Here is a 16,339-nt window from a genome sequence, read left to right on the forward strand (position 1 = left end):
CCTTTTTAAAGTCGCCTTAAAATAATTAATCCTACAGTAAAACATTATTCTAGGATTGCACGAGACTGGCAAGATTTCTTCTACCTCAGCGGAGGAGGAGGAGGCAACAGTGTTGTTTTGATTTTTCTATAATGGTTTCGAAACCATATCGTATTACTACAAAATAATGATTAATTTAAAAAAAGCAACACTGTTATTTTTTCACGGGATGGCATATTGTCTGTTCTATAACACTGTGTAACGCTTAAATAATACACCCCCCCCCCCCCCTTGAGGAGATGGTATGAGCGGTTCCTATGCGCCCTTGTTTTGTTCTCCTCTACAGTGAGATGTTTGCTTGGAGACGAACAGCTATACAAATGTGACAGATTTCCAAACGCTTCTAAATACCAAATAATTAACATGGCTGCTTTAAGGAAAGAAGGAAGCTCTCCTATAATAACCGCAGCCGTAAGGTAATACATATTTTCCGTCGTGTTCCGGTTGTATTTTATTTTTAGGAAAAATGACGGTTACGGGGGCGCGCTGACCAACAGTCCGTCTGGTTGTCCTTAATCTGATGATATCGTGATTCAGAAAGAGGCATCGGTCTAGTAAGATGCTACAAAATTGCCAGTTGTTGAATGCAAATATAATTTGGTACTAGATAATAGACGTTTAAGCTTACTGCTTAACCCTCAAGCCCACCCCTCGGTGAGAAGTCATTATTCTAGGTTGATTTGTATACCCCTGAGACACTGATCCCGTTTCCAAGATGGTGACAGCTCCGAAAAGACTACACATTCGTTCGCCGTGGCTTTTGTTAAAACCGAAGGATGTGGATATTGCTTTCTTTTTTATAGCTTTCATTTTATAGCTAACTTGTTCATTGCGTGGCCTTTTCATTCGGTGTGACCGTTGATATTTGAATTCAAATGTTGAGATACATCTCATTTGAATGTGTGTGTGTCTGTTTCTAGACCATTGCTTGTCTCTTGTCTCTAAATGGATATTTATTGACATAATTTCCATTATTGGCAAATACATAAAAATCAGTTTTAATAGTGTTCTGATGAGTGGTAGACCGAAAACGGTTTAACCAGCGAACAATACTGGTTTCTAGAGAGCTGGGTGCCCAAATAATGCCAAGAGGCCTACATAATAAAATGTATTAATGTAATGATGACAAATGAGATATAAAATTGCTGAAATTAAATCAATATTTCTACTCATAGCCTTGTTAAAGGAGTACAAACATTTTCTGTTTTGCAAATATTTTGTGAATTGTAAGTCAGCTGACACAACTGAATAATCGCCCAAGTGGGCATTTTTAAAGGAATAGTTCACCCAAAAATGAAAATTCTCTCATCATTTACTCACCCTCATTCCATCACAGATGTGTAGGACTTTCTTTTTTCTGCTGAACACAAACGAAGATTTTTAGAAGAATACCTCAGCTCTGTTGTCCATATAATGCAAGTGAATGGTGACCAAAACTTTGAAGCTCCAAAAAGCACATAAAGTGAGCATAACAGTAATCAATAAGACTCCAGTGGATTAATCCATGTCTTCTGAAGCGATCCAGTTAGTTTTGGGTAAAAACAGACCAAACTATAACTCCTTTTTCACTGTACAATGTCTCTAAGCACGATCATGATTTCAAACTCGATTTCACTTCCTAGTGCTTTGACAAGCTAGATGGCGCTATAGGAAGTGTGATCAAGCTTGAAATCACCAAGGAGACTGCTGATGTCATGATGTACAGTGTAGTGATGGGAAGTCCGATTCTTTTCCACGAACCAGTTCTTTCTGACGGTTCGTTTCAATGAACTGGTTCAAAAAAATGATTCACCAGTTCATTTACATCATCACGTAATGATGTCACTATATATAATGCTAATACGCTGGTGTCGTAGAATACACGCACAAATACATTCAATAAAGCCATATGTAAGGGCATATTGCTAATTATAACACATTATTTAATTATGTTATAATAATAGGGGTGTTTATTGTCATCAGTGTTTCATTCAGTGATCTTACAATACATCCTACATTAAAGTTTTGCACCTAAAGCACCCAATACTGACACTGATATACAAACATGGATGTTCTACACATGTTTAAAGCATAAAAAGTGATTAAACTAGTCTTAATCAACTCACCCTTTTTTACAGAAACCATGACCAGCTCATCACAACTTATATATAATATATATGATATAATCTACATGCACAATACTCAATAGTAAAATTTGTTTACATCTCTCGACTGAAACTTTTCACCCCCTCATTCAAGTCCTCGGTTCATGCATGCTAATCAGCAGTATTATGTCCTAAAGAGGCGATTCTCAGTTCAGTATACTGATGACTCGATAACTTCTGTGATCGACTCAGTGTACTGCTTATGCAAGAGCTGCTGTCCTCAGATCAGTGTACTGTTGACTCAAGAGCTGCTGTCCTTGGATCAGTGTACTGTTGACTCGAGAACTGCTGTCCTTGGATCAGTGTACTGGTGACTTGCAAACTGCTGTGATTGACTCAATGTACTGCTGACGCGAGAGCTGCTGTCCTTGGATCAGTGTACTGTTGACTCGAGAACTGCTGTCCTCGGATCAGTGTACTTTTGACTCGAGAACTGCTGCGAACGACTCAATGTACTGTTGACTCGAGAGCTGTAGACTGGATCATCAAAACAGTAATACAATCAAGTCATAAACAGATTTTCAGTATGTTTTATTTGTTAAACACTGTTGTTCAGCAAAATACACCTGAAACATAAATTTCACCCCTTAATCACACACATGCTCAATGTCAGCAGCACATCGGTTCTCAGTATGTCGGACACCTCCAAAAAAGGCGATTCTTGTTCAGTGTACTGTTGACTCAAGAACTGTTACGAGCAACTCATTGTACTGTTGACTCCAGAGCTGTTGTGACCCGAGTGTTCAGTCCGATTTGTGAACTAGTTGGAGCGGTTATTTGCAAAGAGTTGGAAAAAGCAGATATCACCAGTTCTAGGATCATATTACTCCCGGTTATCGGCTCATTTCGATTTGGAGTGTCAGGCACATCCAAGAGACAGGTTAAGATAGAGTACTTGTGGATCAGTGTTGACTCGAGACACGAACTGTTTCAAATGATTCAGTCTGATTTGGTTCAACTCGTTCACTAAAAAGAACTGGTTCAAAAGAACGATTCGTTCATGAACTGGACATCACTAGTACAGTGAGGGTGAGTAAATGATAAGAGAATTTTAATTTTATGGGTGAAATATTAAACAGCCGATGACGAAAAATATGATGATAAATATGGCCATATCCACAGTTTTCCTGAGCAACCACTGGGTGGTGCCATGATGATTCTAATAGCCTGTTTTGTGTTTCTGGTCTTGAGACACAATGTAAAAACTACCAAAACAAGTGATTCAGACAGAAAACAACAACCATTTAAGTGTTATTTGGAGTAGTGAAGTAACTTGTGAAGTTGTTGACTGTTATAAAAACTCAAAGTAGTTAATGATATCAACAACAAACCTCAGACCATTGTTTCATGTCATCTACACACTCAATTGAGGCACTGTCAAAAAAGCGGTCATCTTGACTCTGTTAAGTATTGGCACTTTAAAGCCACATGTTTTTGAAATGTTTACAAATGTAATACTTTAAACATCATATTACCCGCAAAGAATATACAACGATGCGAGAGAAAACACTGAAGACCAGAAATTGAAAACTGATGAATCGTGGAATACTTCCACGTAGGGCTGACCGATGATAGCAAAAATCATAATTGTCGATTATTGCCCTTGATATTGTAATCGCAATTATTAATGTCGATTAAAATATTAAATTACCGTGATGTCACAAAGTAAGCAAAGTAGCAGATTTCAATGGTGGATATGAGCTGCACTCCAGTTTCTTTTAAGCATCTTTTAAGCATTAAATATTGTAATAATATTTGTTAATATTAGGGTAAATAAAACTTATTTTAAATGGATATCTATGGTATAAAATAAATTAAATTATTGCTAAATTACTTCTTAGATTATTAGTCCACATACAGTAAATAATATGACATATTCGATTTAAATTGACCAAGTTACTTACTGCGTTCAGTAAGCCCTTTAGAGGCGAGACGGGACCATTCATCCCATTAGATCTTCAGTGGTGATCTTGTTTATGTATGATCATCGTCAGATCATTTTTGGCCTCACTGGTGCACTTTGGAAATTAAAAACAGTCATTTGCGATCGGAGTTTGTGCATTTCATGAAAATGTTAAATCTACTAATACTAGCTGCGTGGCAAATGGGTCTTATTACAGCAGATGCGATAACAATGACGGTGATTCCTGAAATACGCTATTCATGCCATATTCTTTATGTTGGCTACATCTCCAAAACAAACTTAGAACAGTTAAGCTGAATTACTTTATTGCTATTTTGTACAAATCAAATTCACATTGGCCTACTTATTAACATGACAAAACAAAACTGTTATTAGATTTTTAATAAATTGTACACAGAAATCGAGCAACGTGACAAACTCTCCCATTACAATGACTGCTGTCACTCACTGCAGGTTTACACTGTTTGAAACCTGCATTTCGACGCGAGCTCAGTGATGCTCCACACAATGTTCTGCACTCTCGTGAATGCTCTCATTAAAAACAAAGCTGTCTAATCAGCATAATAAATGTATTATTTACACCGCGTCTGTGCCTTGATAAGAATGGGAGCGTTTTAGTTTTGTCGTGTTGCTCATTTGCAGTGTATTTAACATCTACGTTCAAAGCGAGCTGTGCAATATGCAATGAATCCAAAATAATTCCAAAGTGCTTTTTGCTCTTGTTCTGCAGCTTCTTTTCGAGTGTCAGGTGATGTTTCTTAAGTATTAATTTTCGTGTGCCACCACGAACAGAGGTGGAACATAAAGTAAGCATCTGGGCATTCAGACGGTTTAAAACCTTCACATTAGGATCAGTTATTATCAGTTATTACTTACAGGACGGAGGATTAATTTAAGCGGCTTTGATTGGCCATTGCCATTTCATTGCTCAATGGACTTGTTAGTGATTGGTTAGAATACTCAACCGTTGCAAAAACACGTTGTAAATAGAAACCATTGAAGCAACACGAGCAGACTTAAATTGAACGCTGTAATCATCAGTTTTCACGATTACATAATTGAGGCAGCTGTAATCGTAATTGCGATTAGTTTTTCGATTAATTGTGCGGTCCTACTTCCACGTTCAGGATAAAGGTGAATATCAGCTAATCATTCGGCCTAGCTAATCTATATGGGGCTATTACCGTTCTAAAATCAACAGATGTAGAAAGGAAGTTGCGCTTACAGGTTAAAGAGCCAATCACCTCTTAGATGCAGACATTGCCTGTCAATCAACTCGACAAAGCGCATGCGCATTAGCTAGAGATTGAACCTTGAGACAGATGGGCTACATCAGCAGAAGACCATGTCGGGCACTTACACTTAGGACCACAGTGTTACTAATAAAGTACTCAGTGAGTGTATATGATTTTCTAGATTCAGTGAATTGAATGCAATGCTGTGTTTGCAGCTGCTCCCGCTTGCGACAGGTCCAGGCACTGTTGAGGGATGATGTTAATACCGCTCCAGATGGCATCCTCTGTTCCCTGGGTGAGCTAATTAATCTATATCACCTGTGCCCTTTCAATCATATCATCTTTATTCCAAATGGACAGGTGGAGGTGGCCTATGCTATGTTTGTGTTTGAAATTTCAGGTATTGACAGCCGCTACAATGATGGCTGCAGCGAGCTAGCCAGCTACCTTTTCTGTGGCCTATATAAACGGAACCATTTTGACATGGAGCAGGTCCCAGAGGACTTTCCAGAAGAGGATGTGCTAGATGGTACAACCCCCAAAAAATCTATTTCATTGCTATCTGTCATTCTTTGCATGAGTGAAAACATAAATATACATTGTACAAGTAGCCTATCTTGAATATGACAAATTTTATATTTGTTTATTCCTAGATGTGGTCATCCTTATTAAGGCAGAGTGTGTGCATCTGTACTGCAACCCTGTGAATTATGGCTACCTGCTTCCATATGTATCTCACTGGAGGAATCTGCACCTCCACTGTCTGACTGAGACAGAGGTAATGATTAAATTATAACTGTTTTTCACAATCCCCACATTTCTTCGAATGGCACACACTCATATCCATCCACTCGCTGTTCCTTTATCACAAATCTGTGGCATACAGGTATGTTCCTTTAGCTCAACTGGTAGAACATGGTGCTAGCAATGCCAACACAGAAAAAGTCATGATCGCCAAGTATTTTTGTCTTGTTTTCCAGTAAAAAACATTCTTAAAACAAGATAAATTTACTTGAGAAGCAAAATGACATAGATATTTTTTTTGTTTTCAGAGAACTCAAACAAAATGTAGCAATGTTTATGCATATAATACGTTTTCTTATTGTTTGCCAATGGGGTAAAATAAGAAAACTTGGTTCAAAGGTAATTCAAGTTTATTTTTCTTACCCCATTGGCATATTTTAATTTTTTTCTTGTTTTAAGCATAAACCCCACTAAATTTTGTTAGATTTGTCTGAAAACAAGACCTAATAAATTATGGCAAGTATTTTTTCTTGTTTTAAGAATGTTAAGATATTTTTACCAGAGAACAAGACTAAAATACTCCGTAAGAAAAGGTCATGGGTTCGATATCCAGGGAACACATAAACTGATAAAGTCACTTTGGATGAAAGAGTCTGCCAAATGCTTAAATGTTAAATCTTTTGCCTGTTTTTTCTCCCCCTTTTCCACTTTCTCTCTTTTACTCTGTCTCTCTCAGTATGAGGATGAAGAGGCAGCAGAGGAATTTAAGATTTCAAGCTTTGTGTCCATGGTTCAAGACTGCCATTGTATTGGAATCCCCTACAGTTCCCATGGTAAGCATCTGATACACTCATTACCAAGTTGGTGTGACACAAGCATTAATCGTAATTTTGTCCATTTTGTTAATGGTTTATTCATATTGTCCGTAGGCCATGTTCAGACCTTTGACATGTTTATGTTGGAGAAATGGCCTCTCATTCAGGCATTTGCACTAGAAGGAATAGGTGCTGGAGTGTTTTTCACCATGAAATACAAGGTCTTGTATTTATACTTACTTAATGACTTATCCATAAAACGTGTTGTATAACAATCGTATTTTACATAATATGCTTGTTACTTGATTAGATTGTCTCATCACAATGTGCATAAACTAAAACAGCTGTTGTTAAAGTGTTCTCTATCAACATAGTTTTGTTTCTTCTGTCTTATAGCTGACAGATGTGAGTCAGAGACTCTGGCAAGTCTATAGCAAATTAGACCCAGTGTCCTTAGACAAGCTTCTCAATGAGGTAAAACACACATTAACCAAAGCACGTCTATTTAACATGTTCTTACATTCATTACTTATTATACAAGAGTGGATGTGATATTCTTTTGTAGGACCTGCAGCAGTTTGAAAGACAGTGGAGCTGCCTGTTCTCCAGTATGGAAATAGAGAGTGCACTGTCCATGCAGGAACTGTCAGAGGCCCAAGTTGCAGAGGTACAGATTATGGATGCAGATTTGGCAAATTCTTTTAACCAAGTAAATGGCACCATTAACCAGTTATTAACTGATAAGCCATGAATTGAACAATTGACCAAACAGGCATGACAAAGGTCTATACTGGCTAAAACAAAAGACAGATGTGCATATTTAGCAATAGTTATTACATCAACATTTGAATGATCAACGGTATATTTCCTTCTTATATTTAATAACAAACACATTTTGAATGGTTTGCTTGCATGCCCAATTAACCTATGAGATGATAACTTTTGCCAGTTTAACATTGGAGGAATAAAAGCATAGCCTACCCACATATTGTGCTGCTGGCAGGGCAATCCTAATCATTTTTGTTTCGAAAAATCAACATATTTACATGGTTAGGGGTTATTATGGTATGCAGCCAGATGACAGCAAGCCTGGAAACCCACTCCGAAGGCACTGGGGGACATTGCATCACCCCTTCCATCTCCCGTGTAACATAAGTGAAAAGTAGAGCTGTAAACATATGCTTTTTGATGTTGAGGCTTGCAGATTTTGTTTTTTATATGGTACCGCATTGTACTCGTACTACTACTAAACTTTAAAATCCTATTTTACAATTTGCATTGGAACATGTCATCTTAACAGACGAAATGGTCCCCTGGGGCATGCTTCATTCTTAGGGTGCTTCTCATTTCTTAAATTGTGCGTCCTTGTTTCCTCGATCCACCGTTCTTGCTTTCCCGTGGTGCATTTATAGAGATATGATAAGTTCTTAATGATGATGGAATTTTATTTGTTTAAAGCGGAAGACTTTTTGGTCAAAGCAACTGACGCACGCATGAATTCTCCTCCCCTTTTACATCGGGTACAATAGTTTTAATTTAAGTTTTACATTTACAGTTTAAATAAACCATAATTCTCACATACTTCAACAGTGCATCTTGAATTATTTGGATATATTATGAATATATTAATAAATAAATTTTCAGTAACATAACGGCAACCACAACGACGTACTGCAGTTGTGCAGAAAGGCACCTTGAAGTGACACGTGAGTGAGCAGGATGTTATATTCGATTCCTCGGTCCGCGTTTCCTTTTCTTCTATCCTTTCCTCATTTCCTAAGAGGGTGGAGCTTGGAAACGAGGAAAGGAAGCAAGGAAAGGAAATGAGGATGCACAATTTAAGAAATGAGAAGCACCGGAGTCGGGTGACGCCATGCGAAGGGCAGACGTGTGAGAGACAGCTCTGCGCACTTTGCAAATTTTTAAATTTTTTTCATGATATAATCTGGTGAAATTCGATACACCCAGTTACACTTTTACTGTTTGAGGTAAACATGGCAAAGAAGTCAAAATCCTTGGGCTCTGGAGACATTAAAAGACACTTACGGGTTCAAGATTAAGGCCTGTGGACCGGGGACTCAATTTGGATGGCGCGGCAGGAGAAGGAATCCAGCATCAACTGTCCAACATGTCGGTGATGTTGATGAAGGTACTTGCGGACTTGGAGGATCTCGCTGTAATACGTCGATCGATTACGGCGATGGAAACATTTTTATTCTGAGCTAGTCACGAGTGACAGATGTTGAAAAACGAATCGATTATTTGGAGTTATCAGAGAGGGAATTAGCCGCTAATCTGCCCGCGACCAAAGTTGATTTGGAACGTGTTCTTGAAAAGCTTGAAGATCTTGAGAATAGAAGTCGCAGGAATAACATTCGAATTGTTGGAATTTCTGAGCATGAGGAGGGCAGAGATATGGTGAAATTCCTAGGCGAGCTTTTCCCTAGTCTGCTTGACAGAACAGGCCACAAGCTGGAAATCGAGCAATCTCACAGAGTCCCAGCTCACAGATCTGCTGAGGGAGGAAGGCCCCAATCGATTCTGGCCACATTTTTGAAATCATCCGATAAAGATCTCGTGTTGCGCCAGGTGAGGAGCAAAGGAAAGCTTTCTTAGAAGAATTACAATATTTTCTTGTTCCCGGACTTTGCGAACTCGACAAGAGAGAAACGCGATCGGTTTAAGGAATGCAAGAAACTCTTACATCAGCGGAAGATCACTTTTTGTCTGATGTTTCCAGCCAGACTGAGAATAAACACCATGGACGGCAGCAAAGTATTTACATGTCCCAATCAGGCAATGTCTTTTATTGAAACAATGGGTGAGTAACCATTGGGTGTTTTTCTTGTGAGTGGATCGACTCACTGTACATACTCTGGCTTTCGGAGGAAGCTGGGCACCATTTTTGTTTCCTTTTGCGTTGGCTCTGCCGAGTGGCTGGAGTTCGTTTTGTTTTGTGGATTAACACTTTTCCTTAAAGAAACTTTTGCATTGACGGAAGATCACTTTTTCAATGAACGGATGACCGCAAAATATCTACATGCCCACACAAAGGATGTCTTTTATAAAGTTGGCGGACTGTGTAAATCATGGGATATACTTTTATGTGGCCTCCGAGTGAATTGACTCTTGACCATCCGAGGAACCGGGATGCGTGTTTCGTTTCCTTTGTGCTGGTTCTGCCTAGCGGTTGGAGCTTGTTTTGTTAAATAACATTACTTCGGGACAGTTAAGGATGAATCTGTCAGTTCCTTGTGCTTATGCCTCATGATTTGTGGAGTATTTTTGTGGGACATTGGAATTATTATGTCATCTGCTGCACTCATCAGCTGGCTCACTGAAGATTCGTTTGTCTGTCTGAGGAAAATGAATGTTTTTATATCGGCTGGAATTTGTTTTGTGAAGGAACACACCTTTGAGACAGTTCTGTGAATGAGTCTACACGTTCTTTGTATTTATTCTGCCTATTGGCTGGAGTTTGTTTTACAAAATATTTGATGTTATGTAATTTTGCCTTACAAATTTGTGAGGCAAAATTGAGCAATCCGATGGCAAAGTTGTCGCGGGGGCTCTCATAGGTGTACATGGACTCTTTGAGTTTAAAGGGATTGACGCCGGTTGGCACTTTCGTGTGCGGGATTAATGCGCACGTTTTTCTTTTTTCTGTTTGTTTTGTTCGGGGGAAGTTCGGGGTTTTATTGTTGCATTGATGTTGAAATGTGGTCTTCATAATTTTGTTTTTGGCACACAGTTTATTTTTTCTGTTATATCAAAATGTCAAATGTTAATATGAGTGTACTATCTCTCTCCACATGGAATGTGAATGGGTTGGGGCACCCCATAAAAAGAAGGAAGGTTATTTATTTTCTTAAACGTAAGAAATATGATATAGTGTTTCTTCAAGAAACACATCTTTCCCTGCAGGAAGCTGAAAAATTTGGGAAGATATGGGATGGACATGTTTTCTTTTTGTTATTAACATTTTTTATTGATTCCAAGACAGACAAGAATAAATTTAACCATAAAATTATACATTAGGAATCAACTTAAAACCCTTTATAACACCCACCCGCCCGCCCGCCCACATGCACAAATATAAAATAAGTAAATACCCACATATAAACAGACACAGAAATAGTACATTAAAAAAAAAGACAAAGTTCAACATATAGTGAAAGAAGAAGAAAAAATAAAAATAAATAAATAAAATTGTCTCCCTCCACTGCTCCCCGCTAAGACCTCTCCAAATGAGACAAATAACTGCTCCATTTTCTGCCATAACTCGACAGGTTCCCCTGCCATCTGGAAGTCATCTCCTCGAAAGCTGCCACTTTACCCAACTCGGTGCACCACTCACGAAATGAGGGTGCATCAGTTGACATCCAACCCCTAAGGATTAGCTGTCTGCCAATCATCACGCTGGTTAGTACCCAGCTTTTCATATATATATCTCCTATATTCAGGACCCCTCCATCACCCAAAATACAAAGTCTGGGGCAAAATGAAAACTGAGTGTCCAGTATGTCACACACAAAACGCTGGATCCTCAACCAAAATTCCTGAATTTTAATACAACCCCAAAAAACATGGGTTATGTCTTTAAGTCTTTAAAACCAATCCTGTACAATCTAGAGGGGGTCCAATAAAACCTATGTAAAATCTTAAATTGCATGAGGCGAACTCTTGCATCTCTAGATGCAGACCTGATGCTTTTTAGGATCCTAGCCCACTCTCCCTCCTCCAATAACAAATTTAAATCTTCATCCCATAATCTTTTGAGAGAATTTAAAGCTCCGTCCCCCAGACTCTGAATTAACAGGGAGTAATACACTGATGCCTCATGACCCATCCCAAAAGCAGCAATCACCACTTCCAGAGTATCTGCTGCTCTAGTGGGGTGTATGCTACTCCCAAAAATAGAGCAGAGCAGGTGGCGCAGCTGTAAATACTTATAAAGTTGAGATCTGGGAATCCCAAAATGTTGAATCAAATTTTCAAAAGATCTCAATACTCCACCCTCATACAGGTCACCAAGTGTATTAACCCCCCTCACAATCCAATCTGACTAACAGAAAGGGGACTTATTAATACATAGTTTAGGGTTCAGCTATATGCTCGAGGCTACGTTTAAATAAATATAGGAATTAAACACTCTGGACACTTTTGTCCATATCGAGTGCAAATGCAAAATAACGGGGTGCGACTTAACCTCTCCAGCTAGTTTAATCGAAAGGCTTTGCAGTTGTGAGATAGGGGCAAGAACTTCATTTTCAATACAAAACCAGGGAGGAGCTCTCTCAGGTGGAAGCGACCAATGAACCAAATGTCTAAGACTGAATGCATAATAATAAAACAAAATCTTGGGTAGGCCTAATCCACCTTTGTCAATCGGCCTATGTAATTTACTGAAATTTAACCTGGGACGTTTACCATTCCAAATGAAGGACTTCGCGATACTATCAAATTGCTTGAAATAAGAGAGGGGGACATCTACAGGGAGAGATTTTAGCAGGTAGTTACATTTTGGAATACAATTCATTTTAATAACATTAACCTTCCCAATCATCGATAAGTGTAACGAAGCCCACCTGTCCACATCATTCGAAAACCTTTTTATTAAGGGATCAAAATTAACTCTGACTAAATCACACAAATTTGCTGGGAATAAAATTCCCAAATACTTAATTCCCTGTTTGGGCCACTGGAAGGCACCCGGCTGGAAGGCCGTTACTGGACAATATGCTGTCAAAGCCAAAGCTTCGGATTTAGACCAATTGACTTTGTATCCTGAGAATTTGGAAAAGGAGTTAATAATTCTGTGGAGGCAAGGCATAGATCTAGTGGGGTCGGAGACGAATAATAAAATATCATCTGCATAAAGCAGAAGCTTATGTGCCACACCTCCCACCGTCACCCCTGGAAAATCATCCTCTTTTCTTATCGTGGCTGCTAATGGTTCCAGGACAAGACAGAACAATAATGGGAAAAGAGGGCAACCCTGCCGGGTGCCCCTATCCAGAGTAAAATAATCTAAAACTAATCCATTTGTTTGTACCACTGCTACAGGTTGTCTATAAAGTAACTTAATCCAACCAATAAATGTACTCCCGAACCCATACATTTCCAAAATCTTAAAATGTTAATCCCATTCTACCATATCAAACTCCTTTTCGGCATCAAGAGAGATGGCAGCAATCGGAGATTGATCATTCGCTACTGACCACATGATATTGATGAGACGCCTGATGTTATCAGAAGAGCTATGGCCCCAAATAAATACCACCTGATCTATATATATAAGTGATGTCATAACATTACTTAATCGATTAGCCAGAATTTTGGACAAAATTTTTACATCTAACTGGATCAGGGAAATTGGGCGGTAACTTTTACACTCGCTTGGATCTTTGTCCTTTTTTAAAATCAGACTGATCCGGGCTTGTGTCATGGTTGACGGAAGCTTTCTGTACTTTAATGATTCTGTATAAACTTCTAGCAAAAGTGGAGCCAGTTCTGTAGCAAAATATTTGAAAAAAACAGAGGAAAAGCCGTCAGGCCCCGGAGACTTGCCTGTAGGCAAGGCTTTAATTACCTCGTCAAGCTCCTCCAAGGTTATCTCAGAATCAAGAGAGTTTTTTTGCTCAGTTGTCAGTTTAGGGAGATCTAATGGTTCCACAATGTTCCTAATATCTTCATCAGTGGATGAAGACATGGAACCATAGAGATCAAGATAGAACTCTTTAAAGGCATTATTAATATCAATAGCCGAGGTAAATATTTCACCACAAGCAGATTTCACTGAGGGAATGATAGAAAGAGACTCTCTCTGCTTTATATATCTAGCCAAAAGCTTCCCTGCTTTGTCCCCTGACTCAAAGTATAACTGTCTTGCCCTGAATAACCAAAACTCCAATTTCCGTGACAAAATAGTATTATATCTATATTTCAATCGGGTCAATTCTCTGAGGCCATCAGACGACATTTGGCGCTTCAGCTCTGCCTCAGCACTTTTAATATTCCCTTCCAACTCCACAAGTTCTTGTGCTTTGGATTTTTTAATGAATGAGGCATACTGTATGATCCGACCCCTAAGAACCGCCTTAAGTGCCTCCCAAGCCACGCCCACAGAGGATACCGAGGACCAGTTGGTCTCCATATAAACACTAATTTCAGTCTTTAACATTTGTTGGAAATCAGGATTTTGCAAAAGGGACACATTAAGGTGCCAACTATATGATTTCTTTTTCTCTGTATATGGCAACACCTTTAAACTCACCAGGGCATGATCTGAGACTAAGATATTTCCAATTGAGCAATCAACAACAGATGAAATGAGGGATTTGGATATAAAAAAAAATCTATTCTAGAATAAATCTTATGGACTGATGAAAAAAATGTATAGTCCCTACCAGATGGGTTCAGAAGTCTCCAAATATCCATAAGACCAAGATTTGTACACATCCTGTGAAGCGTCAACGTTGCTCTAGGGGGTTTATAGACTTTTGCTTCACTATGATCAAGGAAACATGCCCACCCCATATCTTCCCAAATTTTTCAGTTTCCTGCAGGGAGAGATGTGTTTCTTGAAGAAACACTATATCATATTTCTTACGTTTAAGAAAAGAAATAACCTTTCTTCTTTTTATGGGGTGCCCCAACCCATTCACATTCCATGTGGAGAGAGACAATCCACTCATATGAACATTTGACATATTGATATAATAAAAAAAATAAACTGTGCGTCAAAAACAAAATTATACAGACCACATTCCCCATAAGTGAAACAATCAACCCCCGAACATCCCCCCGAACAAAACAAACAGAAAAAAGAAAAACGTGCGCATTAACCCCACGCACGTCAGCGCCAACCGGCGACAATCCCTCTAAACTCAAAAGGTCCATGAACGCCCACGAGTCCCCATGACAACTTTGCCATCGGATTCATTCCAATGTCCCGTAAAAACAACTCAATAAAACAAACTACAGCCAGCAGGAGGAGTAAGCATGAAGAACGAACAGATTAATCCACAGCTGTTGCAAAGGAGTGTTATTCAATAGAACAAGCTCCAGCCGCTAGGCGGAGCCAACACAAAAGGAAACAAAACCAGCATCCCGGTTCCTTGGATGGTCGAGTCAATTCACTCGGAGGCCACATAAACGTATATACCATGACTTACACAATCCGTCAACTTTATAAAAGACATCCTTTGTGTGAGCATGTAGATATTTTGCTGTCATCCATAGTGTCCACTCTCAATCTGTCCGGGAACTTAAATGCAAAAGTTTCTTTAAGGAAAGTGTTATTCACCAAACAAGCTCCAGCCGCTCGGCGGAGCCAACGCAAAAAACCTAAAATGTCGCCCAGCTTCCTCAAGAGTAAGTACAGCGAGTCAGGCCCACTCACATGAGAAACATCCAATGGTTTACTCAGACATTGATTTCTATTCTCAGTTTTGCTGGAAACATCAGAGCAAACGAGATCTTTTTCTGATGTAAGAGTTTCTTACATTCCTTGAACTGATCGCGTTTCTCTCTTGTCGAACTCACAAAGTCGGGAACAATAAAATATTATGGTTCTTCCAAGAAAGCTTCCCTTTGCTCCTCGCCTGGCGCAACACAAGATCTTTATTGGATGATCTCAGAAATCTGGCCAGAATCGATCTGGGCCTGTCTCCCTCAGCAGATCTGTGAGCTGGCACTCTGTGAGCTCGCTCGATTTCCAACTTGTGGCCTGTCATGTCGAGCAGACTTGGGAAAAACTTGTCTAGGTATTTCACCATATCTCTGCCCTACTCATGCTCAGGAATTCCAACAATTAGAACGTTATTCCTGCGGTTTCTATTCTCAAGATCTTCAAGCTTTTCAAGGAGATGTTCCAAATCAGCTTTGGTCGCGGGCGGATTAGCGGTTAATTCCCTCTCCGAAGATTACAGAAAATCGATTCGTTTTTCAACATCAGTCACTCTTGTAGCTAACTCAGAGAATTGTATTTCCATCGCCGTAATCGATAGACGTATTACAGCGAGATCCTCCAAGTCAGCAAGAATCTTCGTCAACATCACCGACATGTTGGACAACTGACGCTGGATTCCTTCTCCCGCCGTGCCATCCAAATCGAGTCCCCGGTCTGTAGGCCTGTCGGGGCTTTCATCCTGAACACAGTGTCTTCTAATATCTCCAGAGCCTGAGGATTTTGACTTCTTTGACATATTTTGCAACAAAGGGCAAATGTGTAACTGGGTGTATCAAAATTCACCAGATTATAACATGAAAATAATTGAAAATTCAGCAAAGTGCGCAGAGCTCGTCGCTCATACTTCTGCTCCTTGCATGGCGTCACGTTTGGGAGGAGACTTTAATCTTTTGATGGACTCAGTCATTGGTCACTGTGAAGCAAAAGTGTGTAAGCCCCCTAGAGCAACACTGACGCTTCAAAGG

General features: G+C 39.3%; 1 protein-coding gene across 1 annotated transcript in view; it reads left to right on the forward strand.

Annotated features, from left to right (window-relative positions):
• Window positions 1-320: 320 nt before the first annotated feature.
• The window catches only part of LOC127411877 (dynein axonemal assembly factor 9-like), a 57,453-nt gene continuing 41,434 nt past the window's right edge, over window positions 321-16,339 (forward strand). The window contains exons 1-8 of the mRNA XM_051647723.1: window positions 321-455; window positions 5,558-5,637; window positions 5,743-5,871; window positions 5,996-6,120; window positions 6,823-6,919; window positions 7,016-7,122; window positions 7,298-7,375; window positions 7,467-7,568. Of these exons, the coding sequence (XP_051503683.1) occupies window positions 403-455; window positions 5,558-5,637; window positions 5,743-5,871; window positions 5,996-6,120; window positions 6,823-6,919; window positions 7,016-7,122; window positions 7,298-7,375; window positions 7,467-7,568 (771 nt within the window). The 5' untranslated portion in view covers window positions 321-402. The remainder of the gene's footprint in view (window positions 456-5,557; window positions 5,638-5,742; window positions 5,872-5,995; window positions 6,121-6,822; window positions 6,920-7,015; window positions 7,123-7,297; window positions 7,376-7,466; window positions 7,569-16,339) is intronic.

The sequence above is a fragment of the Myxocyprinus asiaticus genome, chromosome 21, assembly GCF_019703515.2.
Source record: "Myxocyprinus asiaticus isolate MX2 ecotype Aquarium Trade chromosome 21, UBuf_Myxa_2, whole genome shotgun sequence".
Lineage (NCBI taxonomy): Eukaryota > Metazoa > Chordata > Actinopteri > Cypriniformes > Catostomidae > Myxocyprinus > Myxocyprinus asiaticus.